This window comes from Patiria miniata, unplaced genomic scaffold (genome assembly GCF_015706575.1).
Source record: "Patiria miniata isolate m_02_andy unplaced genomic scaffold, ASM1570657v1 HiC_scaffold_15, whole genome shotgun sequence".
NCBI classification, from domain to species: Eukaryota; Metazoa; Echinodermata; class Asteroidea; order Valvatida; family Asterinidae; genus Patiria; species Patiria miniata.
In genome coordinates this window covers 4,606,869-4,627,790 of record NW_024037053.1, presented here as the reverse complement: position 1 = coordinate 4,627,790, position 20,922 = coordinate 4,606,869, and the positions used below count along the sequence as shown (strand labels likewise).

Genomic DNA, 20,922 nt, shown 5'->3' with positions numbered 1-20,922 from the left:
GTTTAAACGAACTCTGGATTCAAGCTGATATAGGAGACTGCAGGGCATTCATTAATTTATTGGAGCACTGCAAATTAAAAGTGTAAAATACAACAAATCTTTTTGAGTTGACAAGTAAGGAAGTTTGTGTAAAGGACTGTACATTGCATCCAAAAGAAGCACACAGTTCATGCAAAAGAATCACACAAAATCCTGGAAGATCAAATATATTTAAAATTCCTAATGCAGTGTTTTCCAAAAAGAAATATTACCAGTTATTTTCCCTGATTACAAATAAAGATAACGAAACAATTATAACTACCTATCAATTATAAAAGAATACATCTAATTCATTTTTACCATATATATTTATTCATCTTTATGTAAAATTAGATACTTTTAGATTTGATGCAAAACTTAAGCCCTGTAACCTTAATGACTAGTTTTCCAAAACCAATTTTTTGACCCAAAATAAATTGTACTGAAACTAAGTGCAGCATAATGTGTGTGACTGAAAAGTTTACTGTTTAAATCTTGCAGTGCAAATACCTCATTTTTCTTTCAATTCATGACTGTTTGTGCCTCCAAATCAGAACACAAAAATCTGAATATTCATATTTCACAGATGACTAAAAAACAACTTGAACCTCTTGGAGTTTTATAAAATTAATAACAAATCAAAATATTTAGAATTTTGGTTGTGAAATTTCCTCAGAGTGAAATTGTCTTTGGTAAAAAAAAATGGCAGTAAATCTTGTCATCAGATTCCATATTTTGGACCTGTTTTCATATATTTTTCACATTGTAAAATGCTTTAATCAAATAAACAATTACATTTTTATATGCCCAGATAAATAAAATAATGCAATGATCTGTCAATTTACAAAATAAACAAATCTGATTTGTGAGTTTAAAAAGAAATTCAACCAGGAAGCCTACAAAACACAAACAGTACACACAAAATAAACGAACAGTTATATTGCTTTAGAAGGAAAGACTATATATACGTACTTGAGTATTTTGCGCATTATTTAAACTACATACAAAAGATAAATCTCTACAATTTAGATCTTTAATATAACACTATAGCATTTGAAGCAATATTCCAGTAACAATCCTTTTTTATAAACCTAATCAGACTTTTGCATTAAGAAGTCAATTTGCAACTGCATTCGAAACATTCAAGTTATTAACTACACATTCGTGAGTGGTACATAATTGATAGAATCTCTAAAAGGTAATCTATGTACAACCAAAGCTCCCACAGCAGAAACTTATCAATGACAATCCTACCTACATTCGCAGCTTTACTAAATCTTTCACTGTACTTACATGTATTTGTACTTAACTTTCTAGGGACATCAAGTTCCATGTAAAGATATAATCGCTGGGCAGCACCTTTCACAATCCTAGAAAATCCTTCAAAATTGCCAAGTGAGTTTTGCAGGATTTCTAGAAATTCTAGAGAATCCTTCAAAATGTCCAAGTGGGTTTTGAAGGATTTCTAGAAATCCTAGAAAATCCTTCAAAAATCATTAGTCCAACTGGGTTTTGAAGGATTTCTAGAAATCCTAGAAAATCCTTCAAAAATCATTAGTCCAACTGCGTTTTGAAGGATTTCTAGAAATCTTAGAAAATCCTTCAAAAATTCCAACTGGGTTTTGAAGGATTTCTAGAAATCCTAGAAAGTCCTTCAAAATTTCCAAGTGGGTTTTGAAGGATTTCAGAAGGTTAGGTATAGGGAAACACTGATCTTCAGAAAGCAAGGTTATTATCATTAATTTTACATACAATATTAATATCACAAAGTTATCAGGGGCAATCACTCTTATAAACGCTGCAGTCCAATTACGTGGACATTTCTTGTGTTCACAAAACCAACTCAAGAGTTGGAACTTGAGCCAAAACTTTCAACTCTGCTTCACAACTTGTGGTCACAAGCTATGAGACATTCCCACCACACGCCAGGAGTATTGAGGGTAAAAAAAAATTGTGAACGCCTAAAACATTACACCTTGGGGGGAAAAACCAACATAAAGGCAGTGATCAGTGGTTACTTTTACACACTTACTTCAACCCATCTACGTTTTTGAAAAGCTACGCCATGTACAGTATTTCATAAGCACCATTAATTAGACACAAGAGGAAGGAAAAAATATTTGCCTTCAGGATTAGACAATCTATTAAGAGTTTAGCCACCAGCTCATCACATACCAGTAGGCCTATACTTTCCTTTAACAGTGGCAATATTAGTCAAAACACATCTGTCAACAATTCGTTCAGTAAATTGATTAGTTATTTAAGCTTGTTATTTCAAGTTCTACCTCCAAACATTTGACACACCTCGCATGATTTTATTAAGATATTCTACAGTTTCTACATTCAAGGCTGATCTAAAAATTTATGTCTACGTGAGAGTCGACACTACAGAGGGGCCAGACGTAAGGTATTAATCTTTAATTTCTCTAATAACTGGACAGTATAAAGCATGAAGTATTTCGGAAACTTGTACTCGCTAGTAAGTTAGAGGTGACAAAAGCTGTGAATTGGCCAAATAAAAATGGACATATTTTTTTTATAAAATAATCGTGGCCTCCGTACGTAAACAACAGAGGGGGCTCAGTAACCTATAAACCTATCCCAACATTTGAACTATGCTGTTTAATGCATGCTGTTTATCATTTATAAAATCTATGGCTATGGCTGGCAGTAACGCACAAGTCTATGGGAAGTGGCTGCAGCCACTAGCCAGTGGCTTCCATAGGTGTTTGTTCAGGCCATGGCCATGTGATTAGGAAACGGCCTAAATTAGGGAGGAAGGGTAGTCTGGTTCCCAAGATCTGCATCATTCACTTATACAATGAATGCAGGCAGGAACCAGTCTAATGAGGCGGGTTTACCTAATTATTGACCGATCACGTCAGTATTGCAAAAAGATGGTCCTTCGCGCTTTTTTCTTTTTTACTGTTGCGGGGGTACTAGTATGCGCATTCCATCCTCAAGGTGACCTCATTTAGCTGTATCTTCTAGTAACTTGTCGCAGTCGTTCAAGACCTCCAGTATGCAGCCCATGGACCAGGCCTGAGTCGGGCAACCGTCCTTACAGAACTGACCGTCAGAGTTGGTCAGTTCCGGCAGACCCTTCCACAGGGATAGCTCGACCTCGGTGTGGTGTCGCGTCAGCGTCTGACGGACAAAGTTGACCGTGGATTGGAAGAGGTTGTCCTGAGGCTCCGCCCCCGATGGGGAGGGGTCAGGGGTCAAGCGACGGGCAAAGTGGAGTTTGGCGCGGAGGAAGTAGCCAATTGGCCAGACCCATTCCTGGAAGTCGGCAAAGATTAGGTGATTACGTTAACTGGGTATTAAGCTTCTGCCGTTTTGTCCCAAGTGACTGTGACAAAAAAGTCACAATCTACTCGGGTGGGACTCAAACCCACGACCTTCTGCTAACTAGTGCAGACGTCTTACCACACAACCACTGAGCTTGTCAGGGTCGGCTGGCTGGTTCAAATCTGATATAGCAGCAGGTACCGCAACCAAATTATTCGTAAGATGGAGTTTGCGTTGGGGTGATGTGAATTTTATTTTCAGGGACACCTTCTCAAATTGCAGGGAAAAATCAATAAAAAAAGAACAATATTTTGTTCACTTACCGGGCCTTGGTGATAGTTGAACCCTCTCGCTCTCTTAGTCTCATGTCCATCGTAGGAGTTGTCATAATCGCCCACATATCCCCAGTCCCTAGGATGAAACCCAACAGAATTCAATTTTGATGAAAAAAAAAATAAAATTGTCTTCTTTTTTCACAAACTTAAAACATGCCATGACACTGCTTGTTCCAACCAAACTGCACCATATTTCAAATGCTGCATTTCGAAAGGAACAGAGACTTTCCTTAACCAGTTTATACACGCAAAGATTTTGCGGTATTCGGAACGGATGATGGATAAACACACAACGAGCGAGACCAGAAATATCTGTCTGCGACACGCTCGCAGTGAGCGAGGCCAGAAATATCAGGGTGTGCTACCCGCAGATCACTGCCTGAACCCGTCTGGCATCGAGGTTCGTAAAAACAAAATCCCGCGCTTGGGTCCGGTCAATGTCAAAATAATCCCGGCGCGAACAGGTTAATCGATTGGCTTCATTTTTGCTATATCAAGTGTTTGGGTGTCCTTAGCAATGTAAAGGGTATAAGTGTAACTTACGATGGATCCAGCGTTTTCATTCCCAGCGGCCCCAGCAGGAACTCCTCAGCCATTTCCAGTGCTGTCCAGGCTCTTGAGGGGGTAAACAACTCTGGTGCCTGTCAAGAAGGAAAAAGGAAACGAAAATGTCATCACAGTCTTAAAATATAACTAAATATACACAGAAATTGAGATACAAATATTTTGTGTCATGGGTTACCAACTCACCACCACCATTGCGATAGGGTAGTTTGGCCTTAGCTGGTAGTCCGCCCAGAACTGCGTGGCGCCTACTGAATCCTTGTAGATCCCCCGTCGGTTGATCAGCTCGTTGGTTTCTTTGTTGGCGTCGGGAGCGATCCAGAAGTTCTTTTCAAAGTTGGCCTGGAGTTTGGCATCCCATTCCTTGTAGCTCATCTGGGTTAGTTTGCCTGAAGGAGATAAGGATCCAACAGTTTTAGGAATGTTAGCTTCCCGCATCTTAGCCAGCCACCTTACCTCACATGAACTGCAAGATTACATAGCGCCCTCTATCGTGCACGCACAGAGCCATTAGGGTACGAACCAATCAAATCACTTACCATCCGGTCTTACAGTGACTCCACTGTGTGGGTAATGGCCAGCCTCATGCATCTTGGCCAGCCACCTCAACTCACATTGCAAGATTATATAGCGCCCTCTATGCTCATGCACAGAGCCATTTAGTACGAACCAATCAAATCACTCACCATCCAGTCTTACTGTAACTCCGCTGTGCGGGTAGTGACCAGCCTCGTGCATCTTGGCCAGCCACCTGACTGTCGCCTTGCAAAGTCCTACGATCTCAACAGCAGAACCATCTCTGTCAAATCAAACAAAAACGGATGTTTACGAAATCATGGCTTAGGCTCTGGCTTCATGACTTAAGTTTCCTGACTTCACAAACTTTGGAACACTACCCATCTATTTTCTGCCAAAGAGATACCAAATCCTGAGAAACAAGACAAATGGTTGATGTCGTTTGATTTGGATTTGAATGTACCGATACCATTATGAATCTTTGTTGTTATTGCGTACCTTGGGGTCGCCGGTGTTCCACGGTTCCCTGCAATATCCGACTCGCCCACTTTGTCCATCCACGTCCCACAATTCCACTTACTTCCTCCAAATGGGAACCCGGTCTCGTGGTCCACTCCGATGGTGACATTGAAACCTACAAGCCAGAAAAATATTGATTAAAGAAAAGAAATGACAGGGATGAAAGTCGTAGGACTTAAAAGATTTGTTGAAAGAATAAGTTGAGACACGAACCTTCGTGTGACATGTTCTGGTCGAGACCCTTTCCAGCATGCCTCTCTCGATATGAGATGCCCTCAACGTGACGCTGCATTGCTTCCTGGATGACGTCTGACAAAGGTTGATCCTGCAGACATAAAATCACAAAAAAACTTGTGTTTTGTATTATCACGATTGAAAACAAAGTGTAATTTACCCATGTTCGTGTTGCCCCTCCCCCCTCCACTAAGAGTCACTTTATTCTTTTGCCAATTTTTTTTCCGATCTCACAGAAACTCACCACGAATCCAGCAGGCTGGGGCTCATCCTCATCCCCAGGGAAGATCCTAGACACAGGGCATTCCAGTATGCTATATCCATCCTCCATCCCTTGGCAATAGAGTTGTATGCAGTATAACCACCACCAGACCGCGTCGCGGCAGTTGTAGCGGGCGTGGGAACCCCCGCCCAGGAGGTTAGGGATGACGCCATGGCGGAGTGTAGCGGCGTAGGCAAGGATCAGGTATCTGTGGCAGTAGAGAAAAAATGTTATGAGGATGTTTTTTTTTAACTGTCATGACGCGCTGAAGTTGTTTGCGTGTGTTCTGCTTGTGCGTTGCATGTAGAGTACACTTTCAAAATTCAATCCATCTAATTACATTATGTTCTACAAACACGCACATGAATTCAAAATGTCTGCGCCCAGGACGGCTTCAAAGCGTCTCCAGGCGCAAGAATGAGGAGTTAGCGCTGAAGTAATTTAATACAGCTCTATGGACAATCCTTACTTAGCATCATCCATTCTCCCCGTCACGATCAGCAATCCCGGAACCGCAATGAACGTGTCCCTCCCCCAGCTCCGCATGAACCCCCCAGAAAAGTGGGGCAGTCCGGCTGCCATGGTGACAGCGCACTGCTCCCTGCGGTTGGTCTCTTCGTCTGTCACCGTGGGAACGTCGGAGAGTTTAGGGGACAGCTCGGGCAGTGGGCACGTCTTGACGATGCCACACATCTGAACGGAGCCCAGGGCCAGAGCGCGGGTGAAAGACGATCCCTCAAAAACAAACCTGTAGTCAGGAGGAAATGGGAAAATCACTGACTAAAAACAAGCTTTTCTTCAGGATTTTGTTTAATAAGCCTGATCTTTATCCTTGATTCCAACATATTATTCTTAGGACTTGTGATCTTAGAAACATATCAAGATTTGGCAGAAAAAAGTTTCAGTGGCGGCAGGGTTCATTTCATCAAGTTTACACTTTAATTTATTTTCACCAGTTTTTGGACTCACATAAGTTTCAAGTCTACTTTCATGTTTTGGCCAGGAACAAAAAAGATTTGAATCCCCCAAAAAACCCAGCGTTAACTTGATAAATAAAGTGGCTCTTCAACTGACCATATGCAATAAGAATCTATCAGCTAACAATCATGTTGTAGTGTTGAATTTGGACTCTATGAAATGTTGACTCATCAATTGTGCTGCACCTGTCTTAGTGGACAGAATTAGAACAGGCAAATCTCTTGTGACGCTGAGAGTACATATTTGGTAAAACAGACCAGATTTCATAGGAGTGCAATTTTGTTTAGGACACCGGTACTGACTTGGACATGGACTGCCAGCAGAGGTCAAGCAAGGTCACGTAGGCTCCCACCAGGATGGCGTCAAAGTAACAAGGGATCAGGTAGCGCGGGATCAGGCTGAAGTTGGAGAAGGCTGCCTCGAACCACTGGCCAAGCTGGGGGAAATCAAAGAGATTATAATGTCAAAGTATCTTGCTTATGAACACAAAGAATGGGGTAATTCTTATAGAAGCAAAATATAGATTCAACAATGAAAGCAAGTAGATCTGAATAGTTTGTGTCTTTGTCAAATGCTGCCTATAAAAATCTGCCAATCTTTGAAAAATAAAAAGCAGTATTGTGTCAAAGTGCACTGCCTAGGGACACAAAAATTCTTTTTTTTCTCAGAGAAGCAAAATATGATAGATTCAACTATGAGAGCAAGTGGATCTGATAAAGTATTTTACATTGACAAATGCTGCCTACAAACATCTGCCAATTTCGGAAAAATTAACAGCAATATTGTGTCAAAGTGCATTGCTTATGGACACAAAATCGCTTGCTCCCATACACAAAAGTAGACGTGAACCCAAACGTGGTAGATGCAGCTTCATCAAGGCATTTTTTTTTCCTGGATGATTCCTGGCCAAAGAATACATTTCAAACAAACGACATGGCAAATAATGTTGTACTTTGTTAGAAATTCACAACTGAACATCACAACAGTCTCCCATAAAAAATGAAAAGTCTTGACGAATTCTTGAAAAAAAGAAAACTTCTCACTTGTCTGGTGCTGGCATGTAGCTTTAGTCTGTTCCCTACATACTGCGCCATCCAGTCTCCTTGACGTAGATTCTCACACAGTGAATGACCCAGGTCATTCTTGCTTCGAATTTTGTCCAGTGCCGACATAAAACCTGCAACAAGAAAGGTAGATTTGCACATCAGTGTTATGAAGTCCTGTTTGAATAGATATCTACAGCTATTGATGCAAGAAGTGCAACATCATTCTATCCATAATGCTCATTTCTATTTTTTTTTTCCATATAGGGAAAAACTTTCGCTAATGATCTTTGAGAATAAGTTCAGTGTGGAAATCAAGTCCATAACAAATCTGATCTTAATTTAATCACAAGTCCATTCACCAGTTGGATCACATGTAACAGAAGATAAACAATAACAAAGGTTTGCCTACGTCACAGTTCATTGGAATAGCTTGCGAGTTGACTCAGCACTGGCTGGCTTGTGACTGGCTTGTGACTGACTTGTGATGACTTGTGATCACTTGTGATCCACTATGATGACTTTTGATCCACTATGATGACTTGTGATCAATTCAAGATGACTTGTGATTCATCTGTGATGACTTGTGATCAATTCGTGATGACTTGTATCCATTTGTGATGACTTGTGATCTATTGGGATGACTTGTGATAAATTTGTGATGACTTGTGATCCATTTGTGATGACTTGTGATCCATTTGTGATGACTTGTGATCCATTTGTGATGACTTGTGATCCATTTGTGATGACTTGTGATTCTACTACAACACTGATCCAAATATTTTTTCCCTCCAAAAACCGAGTTGCTCAAGTTTTAACTTGTTTACCTTGCAAGCCGCAGTAGACCAGACTACCGTGCTGTGGGATATGATACCCCCCAGAGCCTTTGCCGTCATCGCGTTCCTCCACGTCGCAACGATACAGGACTCGATTCAGATCGGCCAGGGAGAGTTTCCTCGCGATGGTATGGAAGTTAGACGTGACTTGGTTCTGGTTGGGCGGGTTGCCGCTCAGAGTACGCACACGGTAACCAAACTGAGAGATGCAGGCTCGGAGCGCCGATAAGGCCTTGCGGGAGGCTGGGTTGAGAGTGACCCTGGAGTTTTTTATCAGAAAGAAAAATTAAGCAGACTTAATGAAGTTTTATACTTTGAAAATGTAATTTTCATGTTACTGATGATGAGATGAAACAACACACATGGGTCGGTGGTACATACATGAACAGATTAGTCGCTGTATTGCCCAAAACCGTCCTGCCTATAACTCCTAGAACCGCCCGAAACCACTTGAGCACTGATTTGATTAATTCTTCAGTGAATACAAATGTAATACACCTGGAAATGGGTAAAATACTCCTCCACCAATTAAAATCAAGGCTTCTATATTTGTTCTCAGATGAGATAGGACTTACTTGAAAGCAATGACGCTTCCTGGTGGGAAGTTAATGAAATCAATCTCCTGTACCGAGGACTGTTTCTCTGATCCGTGGTCAGCTAGCTCGACCATCTGACTGCTGTACAGCTGAATGTTGCTCTGCAGGTCCACGGTGAAGTGACCCAGACCGTTGATGTGGGTGTCACTCTTTGGGGGCGGGGCCTCTGCTTTCTGGACCATGCGGGCTTCCAGGATAATCTCTTCGACGACCCCTGTGGAGTTAGAAGAAGAAAACATGTGAAATATCTCAAAAGTTGGAATACTGTTAATGTTCCCAAAATATAGCTGTGTCTTCATATCAGGAATTTTTGCTGTGGATGTTGAATTTAAATTTCTGATGATGAGCCTTAAACTGGTTTAAATTCTAAACTGATTAATCAAATAAGGGAATTAACGTGTGCTCTGGAGGTTTTTATCACTCTGTTTAAGACCACTTAGAGTTTGGGTGCTGATAATTACCCCAGCCGGAGGCAAGGGTAATTATCAGCACCCAGACTCTAAGTGGTCTTAAACAGAGTGATAAATACCGACGGAGCACATATTTATTCCCATTCATAAATACCTTTTCGGTAAGAAAAAATCATATAATTCGTTCAAAACATCCTGATTTTGTTCAAGAAATTCACTTTATGCTTTCTGAAACATCCCTCTTGCAAAATAATGGAGTGTTCAGCTGGCGAGTAAGATGTAAACAACCCTTTTATGGAGATTGACGCGCGCGTATCGTGTTCTGCGCGATGTCGCGCAGAACGCACCTGGCGCGTTGCGTTTTGAATTTAGAACTATAAAATTCTGACTCCCTGGTAGTGTTGCGCATGCCTACGTGAGGATTGTGAACGTTCAACCAATGAAACGATAAGAGGCACTGGATTTTTAGGAGTCCACATTTTATTGTGACACTGGAAAAGTGTTTAAGACCAGCTAGCCATGTCTTTATCATCCGTTTAAGACCGGCCACGTGACGGGCTCTCGACCAATAGGAATAGCTAAACTGTCTGAGGTATTTATGAATGGCGGTTATAACCAGAGTAACATGGATTATATTTGCTACTGATGAAGATGCAAGACTGGAAAAGTAATTATAGCATGTACCAGGTTGAATGCTTAATTGGTACAGGGAGAAGTGGTATGTAACCAGCATAACTTGGATTAGTAGGATGACTAGTTGAGATTAATGAGTGTTCTCAACTGGTTTAAATCTTACCTGGTACAAAAAGAGTTACCAGTGTAACTCAGATTAGAGGGAAGTTTGAATGCTATGAGTGCAATGAGGATAACTGACTAGTTAAGTATTATTAAACTAGTTTAATATTTACCTGGTACACAGAGTGGTGGTATGTAACCAGTGTAACTCGGATTAGAGGGATGTTTAAAGGCCGTGCGTGCCATGAGGATAACTGACTGATGCGAGACAGGGTTGTGCCGAGTCACAGCTACGATATTCTCGTCGACTTGATCAACGTACACCTGCAAAACAAGACATTCAAGTGATTGGGTTTCTTGTGGCCATTAACAACTTTGTGTAGGGGCCGGTATGACTCTTCAATGACTCACTCTTAATCTAGGTGTATGCCGGACTGAAAACCTGGCTTGAAGCTTTGGTCCCTTTTTTGGGGGGGGAGGGGGGAGTTCGGGGGGGGGGGGGGGAGTGGGCAAGACCCAGTAATATTTTGTAAAAGCCTGTCAAGATCTGTTGGTTAATCACTCTCTGTTACTTAGGGCCTTAAAACTTCCAATTTAACTTGTAATTCACTTCACTCTCAAGTTTTATTTTCTAACCTGAGTGTAGCCTTTCGCTCCCAGTGTCTGATGCAGTTCGTTCAGGACTCGCTTGGCCTTGATGATTCCGTGGTTGTGACTGACTTCCTCAAGATGACAGACGTCTGCATCTTCTTTCCACGAGGTGTAGAGACGGTTCTCCTTGACCACGTGAATCTGAAGAAATGGAAACAAGATTTCTTTAACACATACTGGAGGTTTAAGATTTATACTGCATTCCAGGTTTAAGAATTATACTACTGTACATTCAAATTTCAAAATGAGTATTACTGAAATCTCAAAACACCTCTCTGCAGGAAGACATTTTTTGTCTTCAAATTAACTGTATTTCAATTAAAATAGCTGGTGTTATACTTACATGTTCTGGCACCAGTTCGTCATAGCCTCTACTGGAGCCGACAGCACAGCACGCCATGCAGACTAATGCAGCTGTAGGCAGTAGGTCATACACGGAGCGTGTCTAGATGACAAAAAACACCATTAAAATGCAGAGCATCATTTGCATTTTGTGTATTTTTTCTGTTTAAAGCAACAAAATTGCTCAAATCTTTAAGTAGGGTGCATAATAAATAATCTGTTGAAGTTTTAGCTCAGTAGCTACCGTACATTTTGAGAAACAGCAAAAACGTATTACGGGTCTCGTAACTGGGTTCCTTTCAAGGGCGGATCCAGAACACAATTTTGGGGGGGGGGCTAAAAAAAATGTTGGTCCCCCAAAAAAGTGGGTCAAAAAATTACGGCGTGGGGTTCGGGGCCCGCTTTAGGGCCCCGAAAAATTTTTGGATTCTAGATGCTCTGTGGTGCGATCTGAGGCAATTGCTGACCACTTTAACCAATGTTTTTTTGAGGAAAAGATGGTGGTGTACTCATTGCCTGCCTTTATTGCGATGTCACATAAAAAAAAAAAAAAATTGGTTTCGTTTTGGGGGGGGGCCATGGCCCCCTTTGGCCCCCCCCGGATCCGCCCTTGGTTCCTTTGCACCTAAAAAAGTGTGCCCGGTGGCACACGTTTTTAAAACCACCTTCAGTGAGTGTTTTCTTCCGAACTATATCATTTCAGGCAGAATACTTTCACAGGGTGTTTGGGATCAATCCTATCTTCACTTTCAGTAAGGTTTTTCCAAATTTTACTGGTACATCCGAATCCAGGTTATTACCAATGTTCCTATGTGTCTTTAAATACAAGAGTCTTGAGTACGTCACAAGCCATCACAATCCCTTAACAAGCCATCACAAGCAATCACAAGCCATCACAAGTCAGTCGCAAGTCATCCAGTGTCAAGTCTAGTCGTAGGCTAATGAACTAAGACAAAACTGACCAATCCAGCTTACCATGACGGGGCTCTGGTTGTCGTGGGTGACGTCCATCAGCAGGGCGTGGCTCATACTAGGGGTCAACGGCCTGACACGAGGTTGCAGGAAGGACCCGACCGCCTCCCCGCCAAACCGGTGAACGAGACGTCCCAGGTCGTGAGCATTGTAAGCATTCATTGCCTCTGCGGACAAGAAAAGACATCAAATAAAGCTGTAACGTTTAGTAAACAGGACGAGGCCTGGTAGATCTTGTCCCAGAATGCACCAAAATTCTAGTCAATTGATTCAAAATGGCAACTCACACAATTGACGTTATGAGGTAATCCTATATGATAGCACTGCCCGGCTCACAAGTGACAGACAGTCAATCAGTCAGTCAATCAGTGTGATAGGTGCAAAAAGGACACTAGACTGCCCCTTATCTGGGACCAGGGAATTCTCAAAATATTTCTGATTAACCTAACGGCCAGTTGGGGGAGACCCAGTCTGGTTCCCATTCCATCCACTGCTTAATTCAAATGATCCAAAGTTATTGGGAGGGGGGGCGGGGGAGACCATCGCAAGTTAATTTTCGAACGTATTTGCGCGCTGACGATGCCTGACGCTCACGCGAAGACGCTGTGGCTAATAGCTTTGGCATGTGCACATTCAGAAAGTCGCGCGTACTTCGCGCGCGAATCAGTACAGTACAGTATGCGCACGCTGTGTGTCTCATCCACTGGGCTCTCAAAAGTGGTAAAAACGCGCCCTCTTTTGTTGGCGCACGGAGCCCATACCGACACAGGATTCTTTTTTTAATTTGGGTTACAAGTGTTTTGTAGTCAATATTACGCTCCATATGGAAGGATTTTTTTCTTACCTCTAATAAGTGTGTTGATTCCAAGTCGATTGATGAACATGTTGTCTACGTGCTCTGACTGTGTGAACAACTCCGCTACGACCAAAAGGTCTGGACGTACCCTGCGTGCCTCATCAAGAAAGTACTAGATACAAAAATATTTTTCAAAACAAAAAGGAAATTCATAAATAACTTGAGACTAACACAAAAGTTTTGCTTGCAAGTTACAACCAACTGATATGAAGATTTATGTGAAGAAAATTTACGAAGTAAGACTGTCAAAAACTGGATAATTAGATTTTTTTTCAAAATTTTAAAATATAGGATTCAATTATTTCCTCACTTATTGTTTTTTATTTTTTATTGTTTTTTTTTTTTATAATATTATTATTATTTCTGAAAATTAAACCAAGAGTTCCCATGAAATCACATACCTCAGCAACGTGTACCGGAGTACTGTGGCAATTATCGATGCGTAATCCGTGAAACATACGCGCCATCGTCCGAGAGTATTCCAACATATGATTCCACAGGTAGGGGCAATCTTCCGGAGTCTCCCCGTACCGTAACTTGACTGAATCGCCCCAGACAATCAGCTCTCTGCGTAGGTAGACCTTGGATCCAGGCTCAGCAAAGTTCTTGAGAGGGTCGGCGTCCATGACCCAACCGTTGCCGATCTGGAGAAAGGGGGCTTTGTCGGAGTCCATGACCTTCTCCTCGGTGGTAGGGTCCGTATTTGGGCCGAGGTGGATGAAATACCTGTTTGTGAACACAAAAATGAGAAATTATTTGAACGATAATAATGTGGGGCTTATTTTATCTATTTATTTTATTTCTTTCTGGTAATGAAACCAAGGATTCCTCAAAAGTGGTAGGGACTGAAAACCCAATCCACATATTGGCCAGGGGGGATTTGAACCCGGGTCACAGCGGTGGAAGGCGAGGAAAGTACAGCTACGCCAACCTGACACCAAATGTAGAACTTTACACGCTGACAAAGTGTGACGTCACCTCCTCCCCAGGCTCATTTCCTCGACAAAGGTTCATGTGCATTCCATACCGACAAATTTCACATACGTTTAACAAACACGATCACCGACACAATTTTATGTCCAACTTTTATACAGCATTTTCACAAATTAGTACCAGAAAAGGGTTCACTGCCTTTCAGCAGATTGTCACCACACCAGTTACAACAACAGTGGTACTTATTTTCGCTTCAAAGAGGATCGAGCCAGTTATGAAACGGATTCACAACAGCCATGGCGAAACCACAGTGTTCACTAGGCTGTTACAGTGCGGGTGAACCAGTGATCACTGTTGCATTGAGTTGACCTCCGAGTGATGTCACAACGCATACAGAAGCGTTTTGCAATCGTTACCCCTGCTCATCAGGCCACAAGAATTATTTTCTGCAGCAGCTTCAAGATCAGTGCAATCTGGTCTCTACCCTCATAGGTAACCATTTAAACTCCTGGGTAGAGAGAGACAATTGTTGTAAAGTGCCTTGCCTAAGAACACAAACACAATGTGTCAATGGTAACAATGTGTCGCATAAGGGATCAAACAGCGCCCTCTATTGGTCCTACACTGAGTCCATTACAACGTTGGACTTACTTGGGTACAAGTGGATCGTTCTTGGTAACCTTCTCGCAGCGTGGCCCGTGTTCGTCCACGCGATGGTAGCGTACGTTGGCGCAGACATTGTGCAGCGCGTGGCGGATGTCTTCCGACATCTCATTGGCTGCCCGGTTGTTCCAGTACAGGAGGTGTTTCTTGAAAGCGTCGCAGGATTTCTGGAGTCTGTCTTCCTCATCTTCGGCATCTTTCCTGGGTTCCCAAGTTAACGATAGTCGTTAAAAATATATGATTTTTCCTTAGTGTAAAATTGTAGTTAAGTAAGCAAAGTCTGTCACGAGCCAGTGTGGCCCATCAGACAGGGAAATGTTTCAAAGAGACATTAGTTTCTGAAACCTTGTCTCTTCAATTTCAGAAAGCATTGGTCTATACCTCTGTATGTTGAAGCACTGTAGAGCTTTCTCCATATTCACTGAGCCACCTAATCTTCTAAACTTTGGATCTTTGATCAGCTTGACGTCATCTTCCTTGGAATCCTCAGCAGAGGAAACAGTCTTTGCAGCTGAAAAATTAAGAAAAGAAAAAAAATGTTAAAACATTTTTTAAAATTTATCATTTGGAAACAATTAAGGTTAAAGTCATCTGTAAATTAGGCGCAAAAACTGGAGGGACAAAAGTAATGGCACAGTTTTTATCCAGAAAACCATTTTTTCCAGACAGATTTGATAAAAATTTGGAAGTCGTCCAATATCAAATTTTAATTTCACCCTCTGGTGTATCTGTTTGAACAATGTACTGTACCCACATGCGTTGTTGTTTACCCTCATTTCTTTTGTTTTCCGAAATGATGTGAACAAAGTAAGGCCTTTTCTGTTTTGCGACAGGGTGAGGTGGAAATGTTGCTGGAAGAAATCATACCTTTAGCTGCCGTCTTGAACTTGTCTAGAGTCGCCGCTACATCTAGCTGGTAATATTCCTCCAGCTTGTACTTTGGTAGCACCTTGTCGACGAGAACACTGCGTATATTCTGCACAAAGATGTTGACAAGATGTTAAGGACTATTTGCACCTCTTTGTGCACCATTGACGATGCAATGCAAGACATCACAGTTGAAGGGAGACTTCAGATCAAGGAAAAAGGAATATTCTTTGCAAAAATGCATCAGTGGTTTTTTCAAACATCATAGTAAAAACACATACTGGCTAACGCATTTCACACTTTCAAGAAGTAGTTTAAAACGAGAAGTGATAAAAAAGGGGCGTGGCTTTACCTCAATATGTTCTTCAGATTTGATGATTGACGGTACGCCATGCTTCGTCCATTTCCCATCGATGACTTCCAGCGTGAAGTGCCACAGAACACGGTCCAAGACGTAGGCCGGCCGGAGATGCGGGGAGTTGTGGACGTTATAGGCGCACTCCGGGTGCTCGATGAGCCAGGGACTGTCAAACGAGGTGTGGTTCCAGACCACATCACACAGACTAAGCATGCCCCAGTCGTATTGGAGTTTGACCACCAGGGCTGAGATGTCGTCGTTGCTGACGGGTTGCTGGCCCTTGCTTGTGAAGAGGGGGTTGAGTTTATGCTGTAGAGTTGGAAAATTAGAAATGATGTATGCCATTACATTTTTGAGTCTTGGAGTTGTAAATTTGAATATTGGTTGTTTCTCATCGCCAATGAAATTTTACAGAACACGGTAAACTCAGAGCTGTTTGAGAGCTTGTAAGCATGGTGAGCAAGTTGTAAGGTCTGCACGAGTAACCAGGATGTCTTGAGTTCGAGTCCCTTCCAGGAGAACTTTTTCTTGCAAGCTCATAGAAAGCACCAAGATTCATTATTTTGTATGATGGAATTCCAAAATAGTAATTGATTGTATTTCCTTCTGCTGTATCAGATTCAAACCAGCCAGCCAAGAATGGCAAGCTCAGTGATCGAGTAGCAAGACGTCTGCACTAATAAGTAAGCAAGAGGTTATAAGTTTGGGTTCTACCAAGCAAGAATTTTTCTTGCACAGCTTCAGACTGCACACAGTAAGCAGTGCTTATCAATTTCCTTCAGTAAAGGGCACAGAACTACAGAGAAAGGTTTACAATCATCGTACCTGATCCCGAATAGAGTAGGAAGAATTGGAGGCTCCCAACTCCTGGATCGGAGTGAAGTGAAGGAAGTTGTAGCCAGTCTCCCTCGCTGTGGCTAAGCGCTGCTCCCATTCCGATAAGGGACCCAGACACTTCGTCAGTACGGTTTGTAAGGTAATGCAGTCCAGCTCCAAGATGTCTGTGTCGCTGGTTAACTTGAGGGTTGGGTCAACGACGAAATAGCCCGAACCCTGAGGTGCATTGCTAGGGAAAACAAAAAGAAGTTAGTCCTGTGGTGAGATGAAAATTGTTTTATCATGAAGAATTCTGATATTTACAATTACTGTTTACAAACGGTGGTGGACGAAAAGTGTGAACAAATTACATAATGTGGATCATCAAAGTGCTCCCATACTGCTCCCATGAGTACAACATACATACTGCCCTCTACAGTTCACGCACAAGCCTATTAACAATTTCTTTATCCAACAAATACCCATGTACCTCGTTCCGTGAGTGAAGTAATACTGAAACGCCCCAGCTAAGTGCAGACGCACTTCGCAGTACTGGTCCGACTTGTCCAAGCGCGAGCTGGACTCTGTCTTCCATTCCAACTCGTAGAACTCGCCGCGGTTGAAGGGGCGCTGCACGGGGGTGTGTCCAGGGGGATGGTTAGTGAAGACGTGAACCTGTTTGGATTGGAGGGACGGGCCCAGGACGAAATGTAGTTTCCATCCTGTACAGGGAGGTATGCCATGAACGCACATTAAAACCTGTTCATTGTACAAAGGTTATCGGTGTTATTCCAATGAAGGTACACTCAGCAGTCAATGCAAAAATGCAACTTTGAAATGACACACTTTCAATAATTTCTGTTAAGTAAATTTTCTGTAGCAACTAGACAGTTACAGATACACTGGATGGCTGCAGTGCAGGAATGTTTTGCAATGCATTGTGGGATATTTTGCGGTACAAATTGGAATTCTGTAAATTGCAGACTTTCCAACAATGCAGCATAACGTGCATATTCACCCACATTTCTGATCTGGCTGCTTTCCGTAAAACCTGGTTCTATGCCCACGCTCGATCATCAGCCCCAAATGAAAGTCTTGACCTTTGACCTTTGAAATCCTCGACCCCTGACCTACCTTTCTGAAGTCTGTGCAAGGTCGTATCTTTGTGTTCTTTGTCTCTCAGCGTCAGCTGACGAATCTCTTCCATCTTCACCTTTCATCAAATTTGAAATGCAAAGAAAACTCCAAAATTATTGGAAATATTTGTCCGTGGCAAATGTGCACAATGCTTTGAACATTTAAACATTTAAACCGGAAAGAATGCATGTTGGGAAAAAATGTTGCAACCTGGCACCACCTTTTTTCTTCATATATCATCTCAGTGAAGGTCAATCATTGCAAAAATGATGATAAGAAAACTGAGAAACCTTTCCAATTTTGAAAATACTTAGAACATGTTCTTGACTCTCCATAGCCCCATAAATGTGGCCTATTTACTGGACTGCCTCCGTAAACATAGGCCACACATCCACATGTACAAAAATCGTGTCGACTTTGCCAAATTTTGATTTTCACATTTAGGCTTACTTTGTAGGTTTTTTTGCTTTAGAAGCATTCTCACCCTCTATATAGGCTAATCAGAAAGTGCTGCCTTTTTCAGATGTATATTTTTCGTGAAATTTCCAGATTCATTTTTACACGTTTGCGTATCAAAATTTCAACATGAAATTTCACAAAAATTAGACATCTGAAAAAGGCAGCACTTTCTGATTAGCCTATATAGAGGGTGAGAATGCTTCTAAAGCGAAAAAACCTACAAAGTAAGCCTAAATGTGAAAATCAAAATTTGGCAAAGTCGACACGTTTTTGTACATGTGGATGTGTGGCCTATGTTTACGGAGGCAGTCCAGTAAATAGGCCACATTCATGGGGCTAGACTCTCCGTAGACTTTGTACACAACCGCTGAAGTGGCGTGCAGGTCATGAGGTTGCAACATTCTTTCCGGCCAATTTGAGTTTTCTGACTAACACCAAATCACGAATATATAGCTTGATGAAAAGGCTCATGACATAGGGAGATTCGCAAATAGACCTAGAAAGTGAAAACCGCATTCTAACTAAGTCATGTAAGCTGGTAAGTCGGCTGGATAATTCCAGCTCAGAGTCCAGTACTGCTGAGTGCTGTACAGTAAATTAATGGCGAATCTGCCCATTCCCGGCCATGACTCTGTCACGCCCCAACTATCGCATCGGTCCCAACTATAGTTGGGACTGTCCCAACTAAAGTGCGGCAGTTGGGTCGGCCCAACTATAGTTAGGACTGGAGTTGCGCCGGATGCTTCATGCTTGATAGATCTTGTTGGATTAAAATGTTCCGCGGCGCTGGCACCGTGTATTCGTCGTGCATGCATGCCGCAAGGCTGGCCGGTCACGTGGTACTGCCTAGTTGGATGAGTTGTCCAGCTGCTGGGTTTTATTATCCAGCAACATTTTGCAAAATTCAAAGATTGCCATGGCCGGCCAACTATAGATGGGCCCCACCCATAGCTAATGTCAAAGGTCCCAAGTCGGACATGTAAGCAGAGCTGTAGAGAATGTTTTATAGTCGTACATCAATGTAAACTATAGTTGGGACTGCCAAATAAAAATGTTGCGGTGGCCCAACTACAGATGGTCCCCACCCATAGATAATTTCATTGGTCCCCAGTAAAGTCAGATGTGTATTAGAGTTGTAGGGAATGTTTTATAATCGTACAACAATGTACACTATAGTTGGGACCGCAAAATAAAAAGATTGGGGTGGCCCAACTATAGATAATTCGCCCCATCAATAGCTAATTTCAGTGGTCCCCAGTAAAGTCAGACGTGTATCAGAGCTGTAGGGGACGTTTTATGGTTGTACATCAATGTAAACTATAGTTGGGACACCGCAAAATAAAAAGATCGGAGTGGCCCAACTATAGATGGGCCAGCCCAACAATGGAACTTACAGTTGGGACCGTCCCAACTATAGTTGGGACAGGCCCAACTATAGTTGGGCCAGCCCAACTGTGGAACAACAGTTGGGACAGGCCCAACTATAGTTGGGACAGGCCCAACTATAGTTGGGACCGATGCGATAGTTGGGGCGTGACAACTCCACATGCTCCATGAGCATTAAGCTTCCATTCCAAGCTAGAATTGTTTTCCTACCTCCATTGTCAAAACAAACGCATGCAAGTCGGCAAAATTACGAAAGCTGTTACTAAAAAAAATGTTAACCAATATCTGATATTTCCTATCTGTACTTGCCAGTGCAAGAATACGTACTTTTGGAGACAATTTCCGTCCGCTTTCACAGCAAAACAAGCTGCATAGCTTCCTCGACAGCTGATGAACCTAAATACGCGTGCGCACCAACACGGAAGGCGTGGCCACGCTATTTTCAGGATACTAGATAAAATACCCTAAACAAATTATATCCCGATCGAGGTATAATATGTAGCTTCGATGTACCACGGCTCCTGAAAATGAGATCGTTTGGGTGATATTCCTAATCGGAGTTTTTTTTTTATCGCGGCGTAGAGCAAGGACACACCTCCAGGATTGGCCAATCATAATTGATGTAAGAATTTTGCTTGTCATCTCACCCTGGATAGCACTTGATGAAATTAATATCACGTGAAGTCCAAATATTAATATTAAAATTACCTATTTAATAACTTTTACCTACCTTTTTAAAATTACATGAGGTAATTCGGGAGAGATTCCGTAAACAGCAATTGGGATACCAATAACGGAATTGATGTAATTTAACATATCAAAAATATCAACAAGAATTTTTATTACGAATGTATTTTTATTATTTATTTATTTATTTATTTTGGGGGGTGGGGCACTTTTCTTTATCGATAATATCAAAAGACAATTAAGACGCCCTCTATCGATAAGGATTGCATCAAATTTGTAACCATAAAAAAATATTGGGAAATATTTTGGAAGGGGAAAGTGTCATAGTGTCTGCTGAAAATATGGAAACTCTGAATTTCTGGCAAAGTCTGGCCACTTACCTCATATCCTATTTCCACACTTTTAAAACCAACCAGAAACTTTGTCCTTATTCATTATACCCAAAGCGATTTTTTTGC

At 41.9% G+C, this 20,922-nt stretch overlaps 1 protein-coding gene across 1 annotated transcript; it reads right to left on the bottom strand.

The window, feature by feature from the left end:
* Window positions 1–30: 30 nt before the first annotated feature.
* On the bottom strand, window positions 31–20,065 carry LOC119722525 (glycogen debranching enzyme-like). Its single transcript, XM_038192693.1, has 27 exons — window positions 19,988–20,065; window positions 17,930–18,008; window positions 17,286–17,517; window positions 16,805–17,045; window positions 15,974–16,288; window positions 15,622–15,730; window positions 15,136–15,265; window positions 14,743–14,955; window positions 13,560–13,884; window positions 13,147–13,270; window positions 12,306–12,469; window positions 11,332–11,433; window positions 10,974–11,129; window positions 10,511–10,661; window positions 9,172–9,406; window positions 8,588–8,856; window positions 7,761–7,894; window positions 7,020–7,153; window positions 6,209–6,487; window positions 5,722–5,947; window positions 5,457–5,568; window positions 5,223–5,358; window positions 4,895–5,007; window positions 4,395–4,597; window positions 4,188–4,285; window positions 3,633–3,720; window positions 31–3,300 (listed from the first exon to the last, which is right to left on the bottom strand). The coding sequence occupies exons 1-27, from the start codon at window positions 19,991–19,993 to the stop codon at window positions 2,989–2,991; spliced, it is 4,686 nt and encodes a 1,561-aa protein (XP_038048621.1). The 5' UTR covers window positions 19,994–20,065; the 3' UTR covers window positions 31–2,988.
* Between the last annotated feature and the right edge of the window lie 857 nt (window positions 20,066–20,922).

What these genes read in the sequence shown, in the direction of transcription:
- LOC119722525 (XM_038192693.1), bottom strand. An exon ending in ACAACCAGAGCCCCGTCATG is followed by an intron (nt 11,434 to 12,305) that starts GTAAGCTGGATT and finishes TTTGTCATCTAG; the next exon opens with ACACGCTCCGTGTATGACCT. An exon ending in ACCCTATCGCAATGGTGGTG is followed by an intron (nt 4,286 to 4,394) that starts GTGAGTTGGTAA and finishes CCTTCTTGACAG; the next exon opens with GCACCAGAGTTGTTTACCCC.